Source organism: Martes martes (assembly GCF_963455335.1).
Source record: "Martes martes genome assembly, chromosome: 9".
Lineage (NCBI taxonomy): Eukaryota > Metazoa > Chordata > Mammalia > Carnivora > Mustelidae > Martes > Martes martes.
In genome coordinates this window covers 65088163-65108420 of record NC_137896.1, presented here as the reverse complement: position 1 = coordinate 65108420, position 20258 = coordinate 65088163, and the positions used below count along the sequence as shown (strand labels likewise).

The 20258-nt window shown below is 40.5% G+C and overlaps 1 protein-coding gene across 1 annotated transcript in view; it reads right to left on the bottom strand.

Moving 5' to 3' along the window:
* LOC308349203 (uncharacterized protein C2orf92 homolog) overlaps nucleotides 1-20258 on the bottom strand; it is a 43030-nt gene that overhangs the window by 7405 nt on the left and 15367 nt on the right. Inside the window, exons 5-6 of the mRNA XM_080813730.1 lie at nucleotides 12742-12861; nucleotides 12545-12628 (exon numbers count right to left, since the gene is read on the bottom strand). Coding sequence (XP_080669856.1) covers nucleotides 12545-12628; nucleotides 12742-12861 — 204 coding nt within the window. The remainder of the gene's footprint in view (nucleotides 1-12544; nucleotides 12629-12741; nucleotides 12862-20258) is intronic.

Here is a 20258-nt window from a genome sequence, read left to right as displayed (position 1 = left end):
GAGCCACGCAGGAGGTTCTTAACCATTTTCGACCTATAAAAAACAGTAAGTTCAGATGATTCAACCTGACATTATAGTCCCAAGGAAAGTTTTCTAACCTATGTATTTCTTTTCATTGTGAGACTCCTAGAAACTCAACACCATGGATTATCAAGATGAGTGTAATGATCGATTTTTAATATGATCCTTTGTGTATTGAAGAAAAAAAGAAAAAAAAGAATGGCCTCCAAACCTAGTTTAGATTGGCAACTGTACACCTTGGGGGTCTGGGAATATAGAGGAAAGTAAATCCATTTATATGAATAAATAATAAAAATAAATCCACTCACTGAAAGAGCCAAAAGTAAACTTGAAGAAATAGAAAGACATCCCCATTCCAGCACAGAATGACTTACCATCAGTTTTCCCAAAGTGAGTACTGTCTTATAAATTTAATGCAATGCTAATAAAAGTGTTGACAGGCTTCTAATGAAGTTACACAAGTTGATACTAAAATTTATGTGCAAAAACAAACATGCGAAAATTGTGAGGAAAATACAGAACAAACAAAAACTGCAAAGAAGGGGCTAGTCGCATAAGGCACTAACACAAAGTAGTTCAGCCTCTGTAATTAAAATAGGGTGGATGGATGCCTGGGTGGCTCAGCCTGTTAGATGACTGCCTTCATCTCAGGTCATGAACCCAGGGTCCTAGGATCGAGCCCCGCATCCGGCTCCTTGCTCAGCAGGAGCCTGCTTCTCCCTCTGCCTCTGCTGCTCCCCCTGCTTGTGCTCTCTCTCACTCTGACAAGTGAATAAATAACACTTAAAAAAAAAAAAACAGTGTGCTAGTGTTGTATATAGCAACCAGTAGGCCAGTTGATAGGATAGAAAGCCCAGGAAGAGACCCAGGACATATGGAAACTTAGTATAAGATAAAGGAGGTATCACAGATCACTGGAACACAGATGGACTTTTTAATAAATGGTGTAGCCATTTCAGAGAAAAATGCCATGACTTGGACTGTGTTGATGAAATCATTCGAACCTGTGTATGGTTCTCAGTATAAAATCATCCTCTCACAGCTGCTGGTGTAGACCTAGGTGCCAAAGAGATGCTCAACTACATTGAATTTATGATTATCATGAAATTCACAGAAGGAAATCTATAGGACAAATTCAGGAATGTTAGAGGTATTCATTTTAAAGAGAATTTGACAGTAAATTAATCTCCAAAAACCATCTAGGTCAATGATTCCAAATGTTACCTGTAGGTAAGTCACTTGGAAAATAGGCATAATTGTATGGAACCCCAGACTCCACTTTTAGAAACTCTAGTGGGTTCCAGAAATAAGGGTTTATAATCTCTTCCCAATTCTCATCCTCTACCCCATGGTTGATGCTTGGTCAGGGTTGAGAACTACTGACCTAGTTCATATTCTTATTCCCAGGAAAGACCACATATTTGCCAGCTTGGACAGTGACATAATTAGCCTATTTTTCCTTTTTAATCTTTCTATCTGCTTCGGGAAGAAATGCTTCATGGGATGCTAGTTTCTTATCCTGTCTTCAGAGCCAATCTGCTCCCCCCACAATTGGGTCTGTGTGGTGAGCCTTTGCTCATCAGCTAAAGGAGAACACTTTCCCACAGTCCTCATGGTGGGGAGGGAGAGAACCCCTCTGGGCTATCACTTCAAGAATGTGTTCTGTACCTCACCAGTCCCTGCCCGCAGGGGGAGAAAGGGACTTCATGAGTAAGTTTGGGAAGAGGATTCAGGTACCTCTGGCCAACTCTTCTCTCTCTCTATATATATATCCGCTTCCAGACAGCAAACATTTTGACCTGCTCTTCAATGCTGTGAATTTTACAGAATCAAACTCTCTTGTGGTGGGGTTTGGGGGAAACCATAGGTACTCTTCCTAATTCGAAAAGAAGGCCCCACATTATCCAGCCAAGTTTTCTAGAGAAGGTAGTCTGAGCTTCATCTATAGGATCCTTAGCTCAGTGTCACATTTGCTTCCAAACTCAGGCACAAGAAGATGAGTATTACTTATTGGCCCCCAACTCCAAGTACGTCCATTTGCATTTACCATTATTAGAAATTCTGTCCACGCTGCCAAAGAGAAACCTTGGTGCAGTAGAATACCCAGCAACATTGGGTCCTTTGATGAAAACTATGGGGGAGGGGGGATGAAAGAGAAAAATTTGTTTCAGTACACACTTCTGAGTGAGCACCTTGGGTCCATATTTTGTTTTAAGTGTTGAAATGCTGACATAGAATTTCACTTGTATTTGGAATGTACATTTGAAAGTTTACATGTCAATGTAGAGCAAGGCATCCGCTAGCTGCTGACTGGAGAGGCTGGTGCCCAGGCAGAGGCTGTGGGAAACAAACCTCGGGAATTAAAATTCACATCTGTATGCAAAGTTCCAACACAGTGCCCATTACTCGGCTGCCCAAGGCACTTCCCTGTACTGCTGGGAGTTTCTGATACATAATTCTATCCTTACAACCTATGATCCAACAACTGTCTTAATTCTCAAACTGCTACTTAAAAAATAATAATAATCTGAAGCTGCTTTTGGGAAGAGTGTATTTTTCTTTTTTGTTATTTCTCCTGGTACACCCTAGGGCAAGTGATTTTTTTGGCCTGGGTCTTATCCATTGAATGCAGGGACTAATGACTGCACCAGCTCTCCCCAGGGGCTAAGCAAAGTATCAACGTATGCAGGGTGAGGGAGGGTGTATAAAGTGTGTGCAGGACAAAGTTATGACGTTACTCAGGGCTCCTGTTGTAATTCCAGTTCCTATCTTCTGAACAGCCTCCAGAAAGTGAGAACCTGCTTGACACTTTGAACTCCAAGGATGCCCCACAAAATAGGATAGGCACATCTGAGACCATAGATCTGAAGGTTATAGAGAGGTTTTCAGACAATTCTTTCCTTCCTTTCTTGATTTGTCTTTGCCACACAGGGAGCTTTTTTAACAAATGCTAAAATGATAGCACTGTATATATCACATAATACAGAGACCTATAGGAATACATGCACCGATAGTTTAAAAGACATATACTTGCTTTCTGAATTCATGTCTCTCTTTGTAATTGATTTGCCTGCTGTTCTGGCTTCATCAAATGGTGTCCCATAAGGAGCCTTGTAAAACACTTGCTGTAGAATTTCATCTCAAGTGAAGTAAAAAAGACGTGTTAATACCAGCCTTGGGGGATTGACATTTTTCTCTGTAAGTACCTAAAGCAGTCTACAAATACAGTAAATAGATGATATTAAGCTCAGGGGACATATGAAATTACACTCTGAAACACCTTGTCTTGGGAAGGGAAATCCTAACTCCTACAATCTTTTCTGAAAAAGTGTGATTGAGCTAGATGTCTTGAACAGTAAATATTTCCCATGAAAAGATATGCAGCTAGAAACTTTGCCCCAAACCTCATGACATTTAGTGTCATTATCTTCCTTCTTGCTCCTGTTATCCTCCTGACCCACCTCTGAGACTTCCCCAAGATGGCCCATGTATTTTTATAGGATGAAGTCCTCGAGGGCAAACATAGAGCAGAACAGATTTTTAAAAGTCAGAAAGCTCTTTATAAACTCTTCCTAATTTCTCATGGTTATACATTTTTAAATGTACTCATCTTTCTTTCCTTTTTAAAGTTTTCAGCCTTCTACTTTTCCCTGGGGACAGCAGTTTCTTGTTCTTTCTAGTTCTACTTTGCACAGCCACAGAAAATAACCCTCACAAATTCCATCCATTCTGTATATATTTTGGGCCCTTTTTCAAGGCTGTTGGTACATGGGTGGGTGTTCCACTCACCTAACAGAATATGCTTAAGGACACAAAAAATTAACTTTCAAATTTACTTATTCAAAATAATGAGTTTTTGTCACCAGCCCCATATTTTTTTTCGCACTATGATCCCATTTTATCAAAAAAAATTTTTTTTAAACACAATGCAACCTAATTTCTACAGGTACATACACAGGTCTATAAATGTAGGATAAAACTACTGAAATGGGGCACCTGAATGGCTCAATCGATTTAAGCGTCTGCCTTTGGCTCAGGTCACGATCTCAGGGTTCTGGGACTGAGCCCGCCTTGCATCCAGCTCCCTGCTCAGCAGGGAGTCTGCTTCTCCCTCCCCACCCTCCACTTGTGCGCTCTCTCTCTCCCTCAAATAAACAAACAAAATCTTAAATGGAAAAAAAAAAAACCTATAACAGTTATCTTTATGGAGGTAGGGAACAAAGATAGATCAAATAAAACTTCAGCATTAAATAAATGTAAGGTTTTAGTTTCATGTATAAGGAGACTATCACTTGTGTAAATACCAAACTTTTTAATTCGCCAGAACTGACACTTTCCAACCAAGGTGAGAAAAGGGCACTATTGAGAATGATCCCAATTTTGTAAAAGCAGTAGAACCAACAAAAAAATCTCTGCACAAGCACGTATGTTTTTACTGGCACAGAGACAGATGGAGAGAGAGGAAGAATATACACCTGGCCGATGGAAAGGATGTAGGGAGGAGACTATTAACTTTTTCTTTACCCATTTCGTACTGATACCTTTATACCTTTTTAAAAAGGAAGTTAATTTTTTAAATGAGATGTTATTAACTTCAAATAGCGCCCATTTTTGATAGTATAGAGAGGGTGACCATCTCTACTCACCTTGTCACCTATCCGGCAGAGGTACTCAGCCTTTGCCTTCCTGTCACCAGCCCCTTCCTTGATAGATGTGTTGACCTGTAAATTCCTCAACTGTTGCTCAGAGGGAACCTGGAAAGTTTATTGGTGGCCCCCCAATGCCAAGGCCAACACTAATGTGATGCTGGGCAGGTCAGTAGGCCATTAGGGGATGATGGGATCCTCCCAAACCCCAAACCAGACACCCACCTTCACACTCACTCACTCCCCTTCCACACATCTGGGGTGGGATTCAGAGACATGGGGCTTCTGCAAGAAGGACAAAAGTCTCTGATTCCCAGGTGAGAATTCCCAGCACAATAAGGCGGCTGCAAGAGTTATCTGCATCCCTTCGCTCATTCAGTCATGGTAACTACCCACCCTGCAACCAGCCAGACACTCAGTGCAGGTCCCCTGGAGCCTCTTTAATAGTACACATGGAGGCAGGACAAACCCAGAATTCCCGACATGGGGCAGTTCCTGGAAAAAAAGGCCCATGTCCCATGTAGAGAGATGGCCCCTTCCAAGCAGGATTGGCAGCCACAGTTCTGCAATCAGAACATCCAACAGGTCCTAACCCAGAGGGAAGCATCAGTGTTCACACTCCTGAGAGCTCTTTCTCAGACCAGATGTAACTCTCAGTGTCTACCCCTGACCCACACACACCACCAGGGAGGAGAGCTTTCTCTGGATTCTGGATGGCTTCCTTCTGCATCTGTGGTTTCAAACATTTTCCCTCACCTCAGCTCTCTGCAAAGACCTACCTAGACCTTATTTTGTTGTTGCTGTTTTTAAATTTTAAAAAAAATTATATATATAATTTATGGTGTTTATATATATATATATTTATATAATCTATGTTGATTATATATAATTTCCATTTTAAGCATTTTTAAGTGTACAATTCAGGAGCATTAAGGATATTCACACTGTTGTGCAAACCTCACCACTATTTATTTCCAGAAATCTTCCATCTTCTCAAACAGAAACTCTGTACCGTTAAGCAGTAATTCTCCATTCCTCCCACCCCCTAGCCCCTGGTAACCTCTATTCTACTTTCTATCTCCATTAATTTGCCTATTTTAGATACCTCGCATAGGTGGAATCATACAATATTTGTGCTTTTGTGTCTCCTTATTTCATCTGGTATAATGTCTTCAAGGTTCACCCATGAATTAGCATGTAACAGAATTTCATTCATTTTTATAATCAAATAATATTCCATTGTATGTCTATACCACATATTGCATATTCATTTATCTGTGATGGACACTTGAATTATCTCCACACTCTTGTCTATTGTGAATAATCCTGCTATGAACATTGGTATACAATTATCCGTCTGAGCTTGTTTTCAATTCTAGTAGGTATACACCTAGAACATATTCTAGATCATATGGTATATTCTGGATCATATGGATTCTATGTTAAACGTTTGGAAGAACCACCAAACTGTTTTCCACACACTCCATTCTCACCACCAATGCACCATCTTACATTCTCACTTATTTCCTACATCCTCACCAACACTGATTTCCCTAAAACACACACACACACACACACACACACACACACTCTAATATGTGCAAAGTTTTATCTTATTGTGGTTTTGATTTGCAGCTCCCTAATGACTAGTAATATTGAGTAACTTTTCATGTTCTTATTGTCCATTTGGGTATCTTCCTTGGAAAATGTCTATTCAAGTCCTTCACTCATTTTTAAATTGGGTCATTTGGTTGGTTGGGGTTTTTTTGTTGTTTTTGAGTTGTAGCAGTTCTCTATATATTCTAGATCTTAATCTCTTATCAGATATATGATTTGCAGAGATCTACTCCCATTCTGTGGGTTGTCTTTGCACTATCTTGATAGTATTTCTTGATACACAGTTTTAAATTTTGGTGAAGTCCAATTTATCTATTTTTCCTTTTGTTGTCTATGCTTTTGGTGCCAAAATTAATGCACCTTTGCCTAATCCAAGCTCATGAAGATTTTCTCTTATGTTTTCTTCTAGAATTTAAAGCTTAGCTCAAAAACGTAGGTCTTTCACCCAGTTGTTTTAATTTTTGTGTATTACTATTTACTATTAAGTAAAGATTCAGCTTCATTTTTTTGCATGTGAATACCCAGTTTTCCCAGGACAGTTTGTTGAAGAGACTGTTCTTTCCCCTTGAATGGTCTTGACGCCTTTGTTTAAAATCAAATGACCATGGATGTATGCATTTATTTCTGGACTCTCTGTTCCATTCCATTCATCTATAAATCCAGATATCCTTATGCCAGTGCCATACTCTTTTAATCACTGTAGTTTTGTAGTAAGTTTTGAAATAGGAATACTTCCAAATTTTTGTTCTTTTATTTTTTAAGATATATTCATTTATTTATCTTAGAGAGAGAGAGAGAGAGAGAGAGAGAGAGAGAATCTCCAGCAGACTCCCCACTGAGCACAGAGCCTGATGCGGGGCTCAATCCCACAACCCATGAAATCATGACCTGAGCCGAAACCAAGAGTGGGAGGCTTAATCTACTGAGTCCCCCAGGAACTCTCCAAATTTATTCTTCTGTTTCAAGATTATTTTGACTACTTTGGGTCTACTGGGATTCTATAGGAATTTCAGAATGAGTTCTTCTATTTTTGCAAAAAATGCAATTAGAATTTTGATAGGTTTGCACTGAATCTGTAGATCACTCTGGGGACTATCGTCATCTTTATAACAGTAAGTCTTTCAATCCGTGAACATAGGATATCATTCCATTTATTTAGGTCTTCTTTCATTTCTTTCAGCAATGTTTTGTCCTTTCCTGTGTACAGGATGTTTGTCTCCTTTGCTATATGTATCCCTAAGTATTTTAATCTTTTTATTTATTTATTTATTTTAATATTTTATGTATTTATTTGACAGAGAGAGAGAGAGAGATCACAAGTAGGCAGGGAGGCAGGCAGAGAGAGGAGGAAGCAGGCTGTCCGCGGAGCAGAGAGCCCAATGCGGGGCTCGATCCCAGGACCCTGGGATCATGACCTGAGCCTAAGGCAGAGGCTTTAACCCATTGAGCCACCCAGGCGCCCCTATTTTAATCTTTTTGATGCCATTGTAAATAGAATTGTTTTCTCGATCTCTTTTCCTTTTTTTTTTTTTTTGGACTATTCATATCAGAATATAGAAATACAAAGGATTTTTCTGTGTTGTTTTTATATCCTGCAAACTTTCAGATGGAGCTAGAGAGTATTATACCAAGCAAAATAAGTCATTCAGAGAAAGACAAATATCATGTGATTTCACACATATGTGGAATTTAAGAAACAAAACAAAGGAGAGAAGGGAAAAAAGAAAGAGAATCAAACCAAGGAAGAGATATTGGTGCCTGGGTGGCTCAGTCAGTTAAGCACCTGTCTTTGGCTCAGGTCATGATCCTAGGATCCTGGGACTGAGTCCCACATTGGGCTCCCTGCTCCAGTGGAGAGTCTGCTTCTCCCCCTGCCCTCCCCCTTGCTTGTGCTCATGCTCTTTCTCTCTCTCAAAAATAAATAAGTAAAATCTTTTCTTAAAAAAAGAAAAAATTTTTAAAGACACAGACTTGACTATGGAGAACAAACTAATGGTTATCTGAATCAATTTTTTAGCTCTAACAATTTTTGTGAACTTTTTATGGATCTATTTTAGATCCTTTTATTTCTTTTTTCTTTTTTTTTTTTTTCCTAATTTCTCTGCTAGGACTTACAGTCTATGTTGAAAGAATTGGCAAGAATGTCTCATACCTGATATTAGGAGAAAAACTTCCATTCTTTCATCATAGAGTATGATGCCAGCTATATATTTTTCATATATGGCATTTATCACATTGAGGAAGTGCCCTTATATTCCTAGTTTATTGAATGTTTTTATCACAAAAGGATGTTAAATTTTTAAATAAGTTTTATTTTTAATTATATTAAAAAACACATAACACAAAATTACCATCCTAATAATTTTTTAAGAGATTTTATTATTTTTATGTAACCTCTACACCCAATGTGGGGTTTGAATCCACAATCCTGAAATCAAGAGTTGCATGCTCCACTGATTGAGCCAGCCAGGAGCTCCTGCCATCCTGATCATTTTCAAGTATACAGTTCAGTAGTAGTATTTATTCTCCTTGTTGTATAGCAGACATCCAGAACTTTTTCATCATGCAAAACTGAAACTCCATACTCATTAAACAACTCCCTGTTTCCACCTCTCCTACCCCAGCCCCTGGCAACTACCATTCTACTTTCTTTCTATGAATTTGACTTAAGATATCTCTTATTAGGGATGCCTGGGTGGCTCAGTGGGTTAAAGCCTCTGCCTTCGGCTCAGGTCATGATCTCAGTGTCCTGGCATCGAGCCCTGCATCGGGCTCTCTGCTCGGCAGGAAGCCTGCTTCCCCTCTCAGTCTCAGCCTGCCTCTCTGACTACTTGTGATCTCTGTCTGTCAAATAAATAAATAAATAAATATTTTAAAAAGGTATCTCTTATTTATAGAACCATACAGTATTTGTTTTCCCGTGACTGCCTTATTTCATTTGGCATAATGTCCTCAAGGTACATTCATGTTGTAGCATGTGACAGAATTCCCTTCCTTTTTAAAGCTGAATAATATTCCATTGGGTGTATATGACACATTTTGTTAGTCTATTCATCCATGGACACCTTTGGCTATCGTGAAGAATGCTGCTGTAAGTATGGCAAATATCGCTTTGAGACTTCCAATTCATTTGGATATATAACCAAATATGGGATTGCTGGGTCATATAGTAATTCTATTTTTTTTTTAAGATTTCATTTATTTATTTGACAGACAGAGATCACAAGTAGGCAGAGAAGCAGGCAGAGAGAGAGGAAGGGAAGCAGGATCCCTGCTGAGCAGAGAGCCCGATGCTGGGCTCGATCCCAGGACCCTGGGATCATGACCTGAGCCAAAGGCAGAGGCTTTAACCCACTGAGCCACCCAGGCGTCCCTCTATTTTTTTTAATTTAATTTTTTAAAGATCTTATTTATTTATTTGTTTGTCAGAGAGAGAGAGACAACAAGAAAGTGAGTACAAGCAGGGAGAACAGCAGGCAGAGGCAGAAGCAGGCACCCTGCTGAGCAAGAAGCCCAATGTGGGACTCCGTCCCACATGACCTGAGGCAAAGGCAGACGCTTAACCAACTGAGCCCCCCAGGCCTCCCAGTAATCCTATTTTTAACTTTTTGAAGAACAGCCATACTGTTCTCCATAGCAGATATACCATTTTACATTCCCAACAAGAAAATTGGATTTTCTAGCCAATATGCTAATCTCTGCCCTTTAGTAAGAGTTCAATCCATTGGGATGCCTGGGTGGCTCAGCTGGTTAAGCAGCTGCCTTCGGCTCAGGTCATGATCCCAGCGTCCTGGGATCGAGTCCCACATCGGGCTCCTTGCTCGGCAGGAAGCCCGCTTCTCCCTCTGCCTCCGTCTGCCAGTGCTCGCTCTCTCTCTCTCTGACAAATAAATAAATAAAATCTTAAAAAAAAAAAGTTTAATCCATTTACACATAATGTGATTACTGATTAAAAAAGAATTTATGTCTGCTATTTATTTGTTTTCTGTGTCCTATAAATTCTTTGTTCCTTGGTTCCTTTATTACTGCTTTCCTTTGGGAGTTTATTGATTTTTTTTAAGATTTTATTTATTTATTTATTTATTTATTTGACACAGAGAGAGAGAGAGAGAGAGAGAGATAGAGAACAATCAGGGGGAGCTGCAGAGGGGAAGGGAGAGGCCAAATCCCTGCTGAGCAGGGAGCCGGATATAGAACTTGAACCCAAGACCCTGGGATCATGTCCCGAGCTGAAGACAAGATGCTTAATAGACTGAGCCAGCCAGGCACCCCAATTTTTTGTAATGTTATATTTCAACTGCCTTCTTTGTTCCTTTTCTGCATATGTTTTAGTTCTTTTCTTCATGGTTACTCTGGGAATTACAACTAACATTTTAAACTTATAACAACCTAGTCTGAATAGTACCAATGTAGTATATGAACACTCTGCTCATATATATCTCTACCTTCCCCTATGTTGTCACAAATTACATCTTTACACATTGTATGTCCATGAACACAAATTTACAATCATTGTTTTATTCATTGCCTTTGAAATCACATTGTAAAAAGGAATGAGGTAACAATCCAAAATTATAATAATACTGATTTTTACATTTACCTATGTAGTCACCTTTACCAGTGTTCATTTTATTCTCAAACTTTTGACTGTCTAGTGTCCTTTCATTCAGCCTGAAGTACTCTCCTGTATTTATTAGGGGGCAGATCTCTAAGCTTTTGTTTATCTGGAAATGTCTTAATTTATCTTTAATGCTCAAAGAATAGTTTTGTCAAATATAAAACTATGGGTTGACTGTACTTTTTTTCAGGACTTCAAATGTGTCATATCATTACTTCTGGCCTCCATGATTTTTGAGGAGGAATCAGCCATTAATCTGATTAAGAATCCCTTGTAAACACTGAGTAGTTTTTCCTTTGCTGCTTTCAAGACTCTGTCTTTGTCTTTGGGTTTCAGCAATTTGACTATAATGTGTTTCAGTGTGAATCTCTTGCATTTATGCCTGGAGTTTCTAGAGCTTCTTGGATATGTAAAATAATCTAATTGGAGAAAGTTCTAGCTATTATTTCCTCATGTATTTTCTCTGCCTCTTTCCCTCTCTTCTCCCACTGGGATTTCTGTAATGTATATGTTGGTACACATGATGCTATCTCACAGGTCCCTCATCCTCTGACCATTTTTTTTTTCATTATTTTCTTTCTGCTCCTCAGACTGGACAATTTCAATTGTCCAATTTCAAAATGATTCTTACTTCTACCTGCTGAAATGTGCTGTCAAATCCCGCCAGTGAGTTTTTCATTCTAGCCACTGTACTTTCCAACTCTAGAATCTCTCTTTGGTTCCTTCTTATAATTTGTTTCTTTATTGATATTCTCATTTTGTTCATTGTTTTCCTGATTTCCTTAATTCATCAAAGACAGTAAACACACTGAAGATGGGTTCCTATTGTCCATTCTGGCACCAGCAAACTGCACTGAGAATGCAGGCTGCTGACTACTTGGCCACCTGCTAAAGGCCTGGGGGAAGGAGAATGGTAGGATATACACGAATCACTAAAATTCACTAACATTTACCAGTCTCTTCATTAAGCATTCCTCTGGACGATGCAAGTGCTCCACTAGAATCCAATCGTCCAAAATAGTTGCTTAAGATACTTTTTGGCAGTTCAGTTGTAACATATTCTTAGAGCTTCCTACCATCTTCTTTCCAGGCCTTGGTTTTCTCAAATGTTACATGTGAGACTTGGAACATATCAATGAGTCCCAGCCTGGAATCACCTGGAGAGCTTTAAAAACTACTGGTGCAAATATCTCATCCAATGCCAGGGAATCTGATCAGTTGTCTTTGTAACAATCTCTCCAGGGGATCCTCATGCTCAGCTAGGGCTGACGACCTGGGGAGAAGGTTTATCTCAGCCTCAGGCCTCACCATCCATTGCTACAGGAATCTCCTGGCCCCTTCATCAGGCAGATGTGATGCTGCTGGTCTAGGGTGGGGTCCGGCTCAGCACCTGAAATAATTCCCATGTGGTAGCCCTGCTCTGCTGCACGGAGCCCTCTCTGAGGACCAGAATCCTTTCCAAGTGTTTATCTTCCATACTTTCCTAATTTCCTGGGACTCTGACACTTGAAAGAACTTGCTGCAGCCTCAACGCCAGCACTTTCCCTCCCATCAAAACATCGGGTTAGCTGAGAGATGACCCTGGAGAAGGGTGAGACTCTTCAAATACAGCCTGATGGCTTCACATGAGGAGATCACTTACCAAATAGTTTAGAAAAACGTTCTTCTCGTTTATTTGAACTTGATACAAATTCACTATTTTTCAAGCTCTTTTTTTGAGGATAACCTACGGGGAAATAAACCTTAGCTGTGATTAAATCATTCATTGGACCGACATGAAATCTTTTTAAATCTCTACTTTTTTACATGGTGTTTCCAGAGAAGCATCACACACTTTACCTGCTCTAGGAGGAAGAGCACCGGACTTGGGTTCTAGTCCACCCTCTGAGTGCCTTACGATCTTGGGCAGTGAACTTCTGAGGGACTTGGTTCTCCCATCTGACACTGGTGGGAAGAGGCCTGTGAGGAGGGGCTGAGATGAAATTTGCTGATGTCATCTGTGGACGGAAACGTGCTCTCCCCTTATCACACACCGGTGTTAGGAACTACGATGGCCAGCAAGAAGGGACACTGGATCCAAGCGTGGTTGTGCTCGGTGCTCAGTTTTGGAGGGGAGCAAACACAGATGGACACACTCAACAAGCACTTTCCCCTCCATAGGAAACGATGCCAACAAGCCATGACTTTGACCATCTTGGAAATGGGATGCCTTCTTGTTTGGGAGGACAGGGAACAATCCTGCTTCATACACTGCACTAATCCACACAAGGGTCTATGTTTGGAGGGGATTCAGAAGGCCTCAGGCCACGCCTACCTGACCTGTTTGATAAGTACAAGGAATTCCTGATGTTGTCACTGAGGAATAAACAAAGGAAGGTATAAACGGAAGAGCACTGGGTCAACAGTCTCCCCTAAGACGCCATGGACTGATTTCAAGACTCTGCTGACACTCAGGTGGCCGCATCAAGGATATGGATTAACTGTGCTAAAAAACTGTAGCAACTCATATTTTGAACTATATTTTCAGGATATTCTTTACAGACATTGTGATACCTACGTGTCTGAACACACTTTCTTGATTCTAGGTCAAGGCCAGGCCTTTTCTCTGGCCCTAGGGGAGTAGGCACAACCAGCAGGGAGGAGAAACTTATGCCCTAATGAAGAAGTTTCAGGGTCACAGCAGCAGTCACCTGTCATAAGTGACAGAGCGTTCATGAAGTGTCTACAGAACCTCAACTTTTAACACAAAACCAGGGACACCAGTTTTCACATGGTTTCAATATGGTAGATCACAGATCACAAAATCAATATGGTAGATCACAGATGATCTACACAGCCACTGAGTAATCTATGCACATTAACTTGTACACATTACAGCTTTCAACTCTACAAAAAAAAACTGGTAGGGAAGCCTGCATGGTGGATGCCAAAGATTTAAAGTATGACGGCTTTGATCCAACTAGTGACAAATACAGTTTTCCAGAGATGAAACGTTGGTGAATCATGAGGAATAGATACACTCAGTCATTCAAGCACTTTGTCAAAAATGTGTTCTTCCTATTGTGTCAGCCAAGGGAACATAAAAACATCGTGCAGGGTACACATCATTATTACACAGTAAAATATTCACTTTAATCTGTAGTTTATAAAATGCAATGGGAGGACCATTGGCTGTAAAAATGATTTACTAATAGGTTTATAATTTGAACACAGCATACATGCCTGGATTATCCTGATAAACAACTCCTCAATCTAAACATTTTCCTAATGTACACAGTGTCCACCTTAAAGGGGTTCACTGTCACTTGTGGGATTTATGCTAATGTACATGTTTTCTGCATATGAGACCAGCTTCTTCCCCTCAGCTTTGGCATTGGAGCATCAGTCCAAAGGCAGAGATAGGCTCTGTCTCTCAGTGCAAATATTTTCCAGAGGCTAGAGTGTAGGGTGGGAAGATCATGGGGAGGAATGTGGGAAGGCTTTACTATTCCAAGCCAGTGACCAGGGCGCTCATGCACATTGAACTATAAAGTACTGTTGACTAGAAAGTCCTCACACTACTCACAGCAAGTGTTACCAAGGACAGTGAGCACCACTTGTAAATCCGGTTCGTATCCTCTGAACAGCCTCCAGAGTGAGAGAACCTGCCTGACACGTGAACTCCGAACTTCAGAGATCACCCTGCAATACCGTGCTATTTCTACTTTAGGTCACAGACCTCCATAGTCGTTAGAAGGTTATAAAGAGTATATCAGATAATTTTTTGTTCCACATCTCAGTTTGGTTTTGCCCCTATATACCTGGGTTAAGAATACTAAAATGATAGGGTAGTACAAACGATACAATACATAGACCTTTATAAATGTGCACTTATAATTTTGAAGACATATACTTGCTTTCTTTCACTTCTCTCTTTGTAATTGACTTTCCTGCTGTTCTTGTTTCATCAAATGGAACTTTGGAAAACACTTGTAGTAGAATTTCATCTCAAGTGAAGCAAGAAAGGCATGTTAATATCAGCAGTCCACGATTGATATACCTACTCTATAAGCACCAGAACTAGTCCATGAATTCAGTGAATAAATAATACAAATGCAATGGATATATAATGTTATGCTCTAAAATGCCTTGTCTGGGAAAGGAGATTTTGGCCTATCTAAATCATTTCTGAAATATTGAGATTGGGGGCACCTGGGTGGTTCAGTCAGTTAAGCATCCAAATCTTAATTCTGGCTCAGGTCATGATCTCAACGTTGTGACATCTGCCTGCCATCAGGCTCTGAGCTGGGTGGAGCCTGCTTAAGATTCTATCTCTCCCTCTCCCTCTGCCCCTACACCCTGTGCTCATGTTCTTGCTATAAAGAAATAAATAAAATCCCAATGGCATTTTTCACAGAAATTAAAAAAAAAAACCCTGAAATTCATTTGCAACCACAGAAGATCCAGAATAGCTAAAGGAATCCTGAGAAAGGAACAAAGCTGGAGGCACCACACTTCCCGATTTCAAACTATACTACAAAGCAATAGCAATCACAGCATAAAAACTGCATGGCACAAAAACAGACACATAGACTAATGGAACAAACCTGAGAGCCCAAGAATAAACCTTGCATATAGAGTCAACTCATATTTGACACGGGAGCCAAGAATACTCAATGGGGAAAAGAGAGTCTCTTTGATAAATGGTGTTGAGAAATCTGAATAACCACAGGCAGAAGAGTGAAAGTGGACCACTGTAGTACACCACTCACAAAAAATGACTCAGAATGGATTAATGACTTAATAACGGAAGCCACAAAACTCCTAGAAGAAATTGTAAGAGAAAAGTTCCTTGACATTTGTCTTTTTTTTTTTTAATTTTTTAATTCAAATTCAATTAAGGGAAGCCTGGGTGGCTCAGCTGGTGAGTATCTGACTCTTGATTCCAACCCAGGTCATGATCTCAGAGTCATGAGATCAAACCCCCTGTCCTCACTCAGTGGGTGGTCTGCTTGAGATCTCTCTCTTCTCCTTCCGCCCCTCCCCCCACTCATGTGCCCTCTCTCTCTCAAATAAGTAAATAAATAAAATCTTTAAAAATAAATAAATGCATAAATTCAATTTAATTAATATACACTGTATCATTAGTTTCAGAGGTGGAATTTAGTGATTCATCAGTTTCATACAACACCTAGTGCTTGTTATTTCAAATGCCCTCTTTAATGCCCAACACCCAATTACCCCATCCCCCTCCGCCCCTCCCCTCCAGCAACATTCAGTTTGTTTCCAATAGTTCTTGGCAACAATTTTTTGGATATGATATCAAAAGCACAGGAGACAAAAGCAAGAATAAACAAGTGGGACTACATTAGACTACAAAGGTTTTTTTTTGTACAGTGAAAGAAACAATCAACAAAACGAAAAGCAACCTACAGAACGGAAGAAAATATTTCCAAATCATATATCTGATAAGGGGTTAATATCCAAAATACATAAAGAACTCATACAACTCAATAGCAAAAAAACAAACAATCTGACTTTTAAATGGGCAGAGGAATTATATATTATTCTAGAGAAGATATGAAAATGGCCGGGCGCCTGGGTGGCTCAGTGGGTTAACCCTCTGCCTTTGGCTCAGGTCATGATCTCAGGGTCCTGGGATTGAGCCCCGCATCGGGCTCTTTGCTCAGCAGGGAGCCTGCTTCCCCCTCTTTCTCTGCCTGCCTCTCTGCCTACTTGTGACCTCTCTGTCATATAAGTAAATAAAACATTTTTTTAAAATGGCCAACAGATACTTGAAATGGTATCAACATCACTTATCATCAGGGAAATACAAATCAAAACCACATTCTTATATCTGTGAGAATGGTTGTCATCAAAAAGACAAGAAATAAGTGTTCATGAGGATGTGAAGGAAAGGGGACCCTTATGCACTGTTGGTGGAAATGTAAATTTTATGGGCTCCAAGGGAACAATTAAAATTAAAAATAAATTATATATATAATTATTTATTATATATATAAATTATATATAACAAATTAATTAAAATTTAAAAATAAAAATTAAAAATAGAACTACCATATGACCCAGCAGTCCCACCTGTGGGTACATACCCAAAGGAACTGCACACAGGATCTTGAGGAAATTATCTCCATTCCTATGTTCACTGTAGCATTATTCACAATAACCAAGATGTAAAAGCAATCAAAAGTGTCCATCAATGAATGAATGGAAAGAAAAGGTGATGATATATATTATATAATTTTATATAATACATTACATAATACTATTCAGCCATGAGAAAGAAGGAAACCCTGTCTTTTGCAACAACATAAACAGACCTTGAGGGCATTATGCTGAATGAAATAAGTCAGACAGAGAAACACTACTGTATGATCTCACTTCTATATAAAATCTAAAAAAACTAAACTCATAGAAACAGAAAATAGAATAGTGATTGCCAGGGGTCAGGGTTGGGGGAAATGGGGAGATATTGATCATGTTACAAAGTTCCAGTTACAAGGTGAGTAAGTTCTGGGTATACAATGTACAACATTGTGATTATAGTTCATGTTACTGTATTACATACTTGGAAGGTGCTAAGATAGTAGATCTTAAATGTTCTCAGCATAAAGAAGAAATAATTACAGGGCATGATGGAGGAAATTAGGTTAACACTGTGATGTTCTTCATTTTGCATTATATAATGTGTATCAAATCACCATGTTTACACCTTAAACTTACACAGTGTTATATGTCAATTGTGTCTCAATAAATGTGGGGAGGGGTACATAAGGTGGTATCACTGTGAATCATATCGTACTGTTTGAGGGTAAAATGTTGGTCCAACTTCAAATAACAGGACCAAAATAAACATTTGGAACCCAAATTGTACAAAGAAACTCTGTATAACAGTTGACATACATTGTCGGTGCTGAGTGGTTAAATATTTTAAAGAAGACAAAAACAAAGCAGGTGGAAACACACTGCCTGGTCTGCAACCTGAGCCATCGAGACATGTGGGAGAGGCAGAAGTACACACAGACATAAGCAAACACAGTGACACAGTTGCACAGAGCAACTAGACAAGGGACAGAGCAGACAGGAGAGGAAAACCAACTCAGCCCAAGAAAGCCAGAAGGCACTAAGCTAAGCAGACTGAGAAGAGGGAGTGGGTCCTGCCAGGTAAGGCTGAGTTCTGAATCCAGTTGACCATGATGTTTACACCTCAAAAATCACTCCTGTGTGTAGATGTCAGGTGTCAGTCGACTCCCTTCACCTACACACTGGTGCTCACCGAGATCTCGGCAGCCCTGATGGGTCAGTACGTGACATGCAGGAAACTTGGGACTAGGGACGCTGATTCAATGAGCTGCAAGCATCATGAAAAGTCTTTGAGGTAGTCTTGGGAGGACTGCTGCAGACTGGTGACAGTCCCCACCAAGATCCCAGGAGTGAAGGAGGGGCTGACCCAGAGAATTCCATGTCACATCAGGAGTGCCACGACACGACAAAGCCAAAGGGCAAGGCTATCCTCAGAGGGTTTCAAAATTCACTTACAAATGCTGTATATGTGGGTGCCTGGGTGGCTCTGTGGGTTAAGCCTCTGCCTTCGGCTCAGGTCATGATCCCAGGGTCCTGGGATCAAGCCCCGCATCATGTTCTCTGCTCAGCAGGGAGCCTGCTTCCCCCTCTCTACCTACTTGTGATCTCTCTCTGTCAAATACATAAATAAAATCTTTGGGGGAAAAATGTTGTATATGAAAACTGTACCTACAAAAATTGGGTGGAGGCTAGTGGCAGGGGAAGAAAAGACTCAGCACTTATAGATAACAGATTCTGTAAGTTCAGAAAACTCTTCCTTTATAAAACTGTTAGTACTTTTTCATAGTTCTAGTTTTTAAAATATATTAATTTCTCCTTTTATTTGTATTTTATTTTTTAAAAGATTTTTTTTAATTTTTTTTATTTTATTTATTTTTGTTTATTTAGAGAGAGGGAACATGAGTGGAGGGGGGGAAAGGGAGAGAGAGAATCTCCAGCAGACTCCCCACTGAACATGAAGCCTGAGGTGGGGCTTGATCTCACAACCCTGAGATCATGACCTGAGCCAAAACCAAGAATTGGACACTTAACTGATTGAGCCACCTAGGCACCCCTCCTTCTTTTTTAAAGGCAGTGTCTATTTCTCCCTGGGGGACAACGGTTTCATTTTTCCCCTTCTAGGTTTACTTTGCTAAGCCACAGAAAATAATCAAAATTCCATTGATATGGTATTCATATTGAGTCCTTTTTTAAGGGTTGTTGTTATATTGGTGGGTAGTCTACTCACTTGATAAAATAGGTGCTTACAATAGCAACACCCAAAAATCAGCTAAAGGAATTACTAGTAAAATGATGAGTTCTCATTACCAGCCCTTTCCATGACAGATGTGCTGACCTACAAGATCCTGAATTGTTGCTCAGAGAGAACCTGGAAAGTTTATTGGTGGCCCCCCAATGCCAAGGCCAACACTGACATGGTGCTGGGCAGGTCAGTAGGCCATTAGGGGATGATGGGATCCTCCCAAACCCCAAACCAGACACCCACCTTCACACTCACTCACTCCCCTTCCACACATCTGGGGTGGGATTCAGAGACATGGGGCTTCTGCAAGAAGGACAAAAGTCTCTGATTCCCAGGTGAGAATTCCCAGCACAATAAGGCGGCTGCAAGAGTTATCTGCATCCCTTCGCTCATTCAGTCATGGTAACTACCCACCCTGCAACCAGCCAGACACTCAGTGCAGGTCCCCTGGAGCCTCTTTAATAGTACACATGGAGGCAGGACAAACCCAGAATTCCCGACATGGGGCAGTTCCTGGAAAAAAAGGCCCATGTCCCATGTAGAGAGATGGCCCCTTCCAAGCAGGATTGGCAGCCATAGTTCTGCAATCAGAACATCCAACAGGTTCTAACCCAGAGGGAAGCATCAGTGTTCACACTCCTGAGAGCTCTTTCTCAGACCAGATGTAACTCTCAGTGTCTACCCCTGACCCACACACACCACCAGAGACGAGAGCTCTCTCTGGGCAAAAAGTCCCAGGGCAGGATCATCCCACACCAAGGAATCTGATCACTGGGGTGGGAGAGAAGAGAGGAGCTGTCTGTCTCTTTTTAACAATCTCTCCAGGGGATCCTCATGCTCAGCTAGGGCTGACGACCTGGGGAGAAGGTTTATCTCAGCCTCAGGCCTCACCATCCACTGCTACAGGAATCTCCCAGGCCCCTCATCAGGCAGATGTGATGCTGCTGGTCTAGGGTGGGGTCCGGCTCAGCACCTGAAATAATTCCCACATGGTGGCCCTGCTCTGCTGCACGGAGCCCTCTCTGAGGAT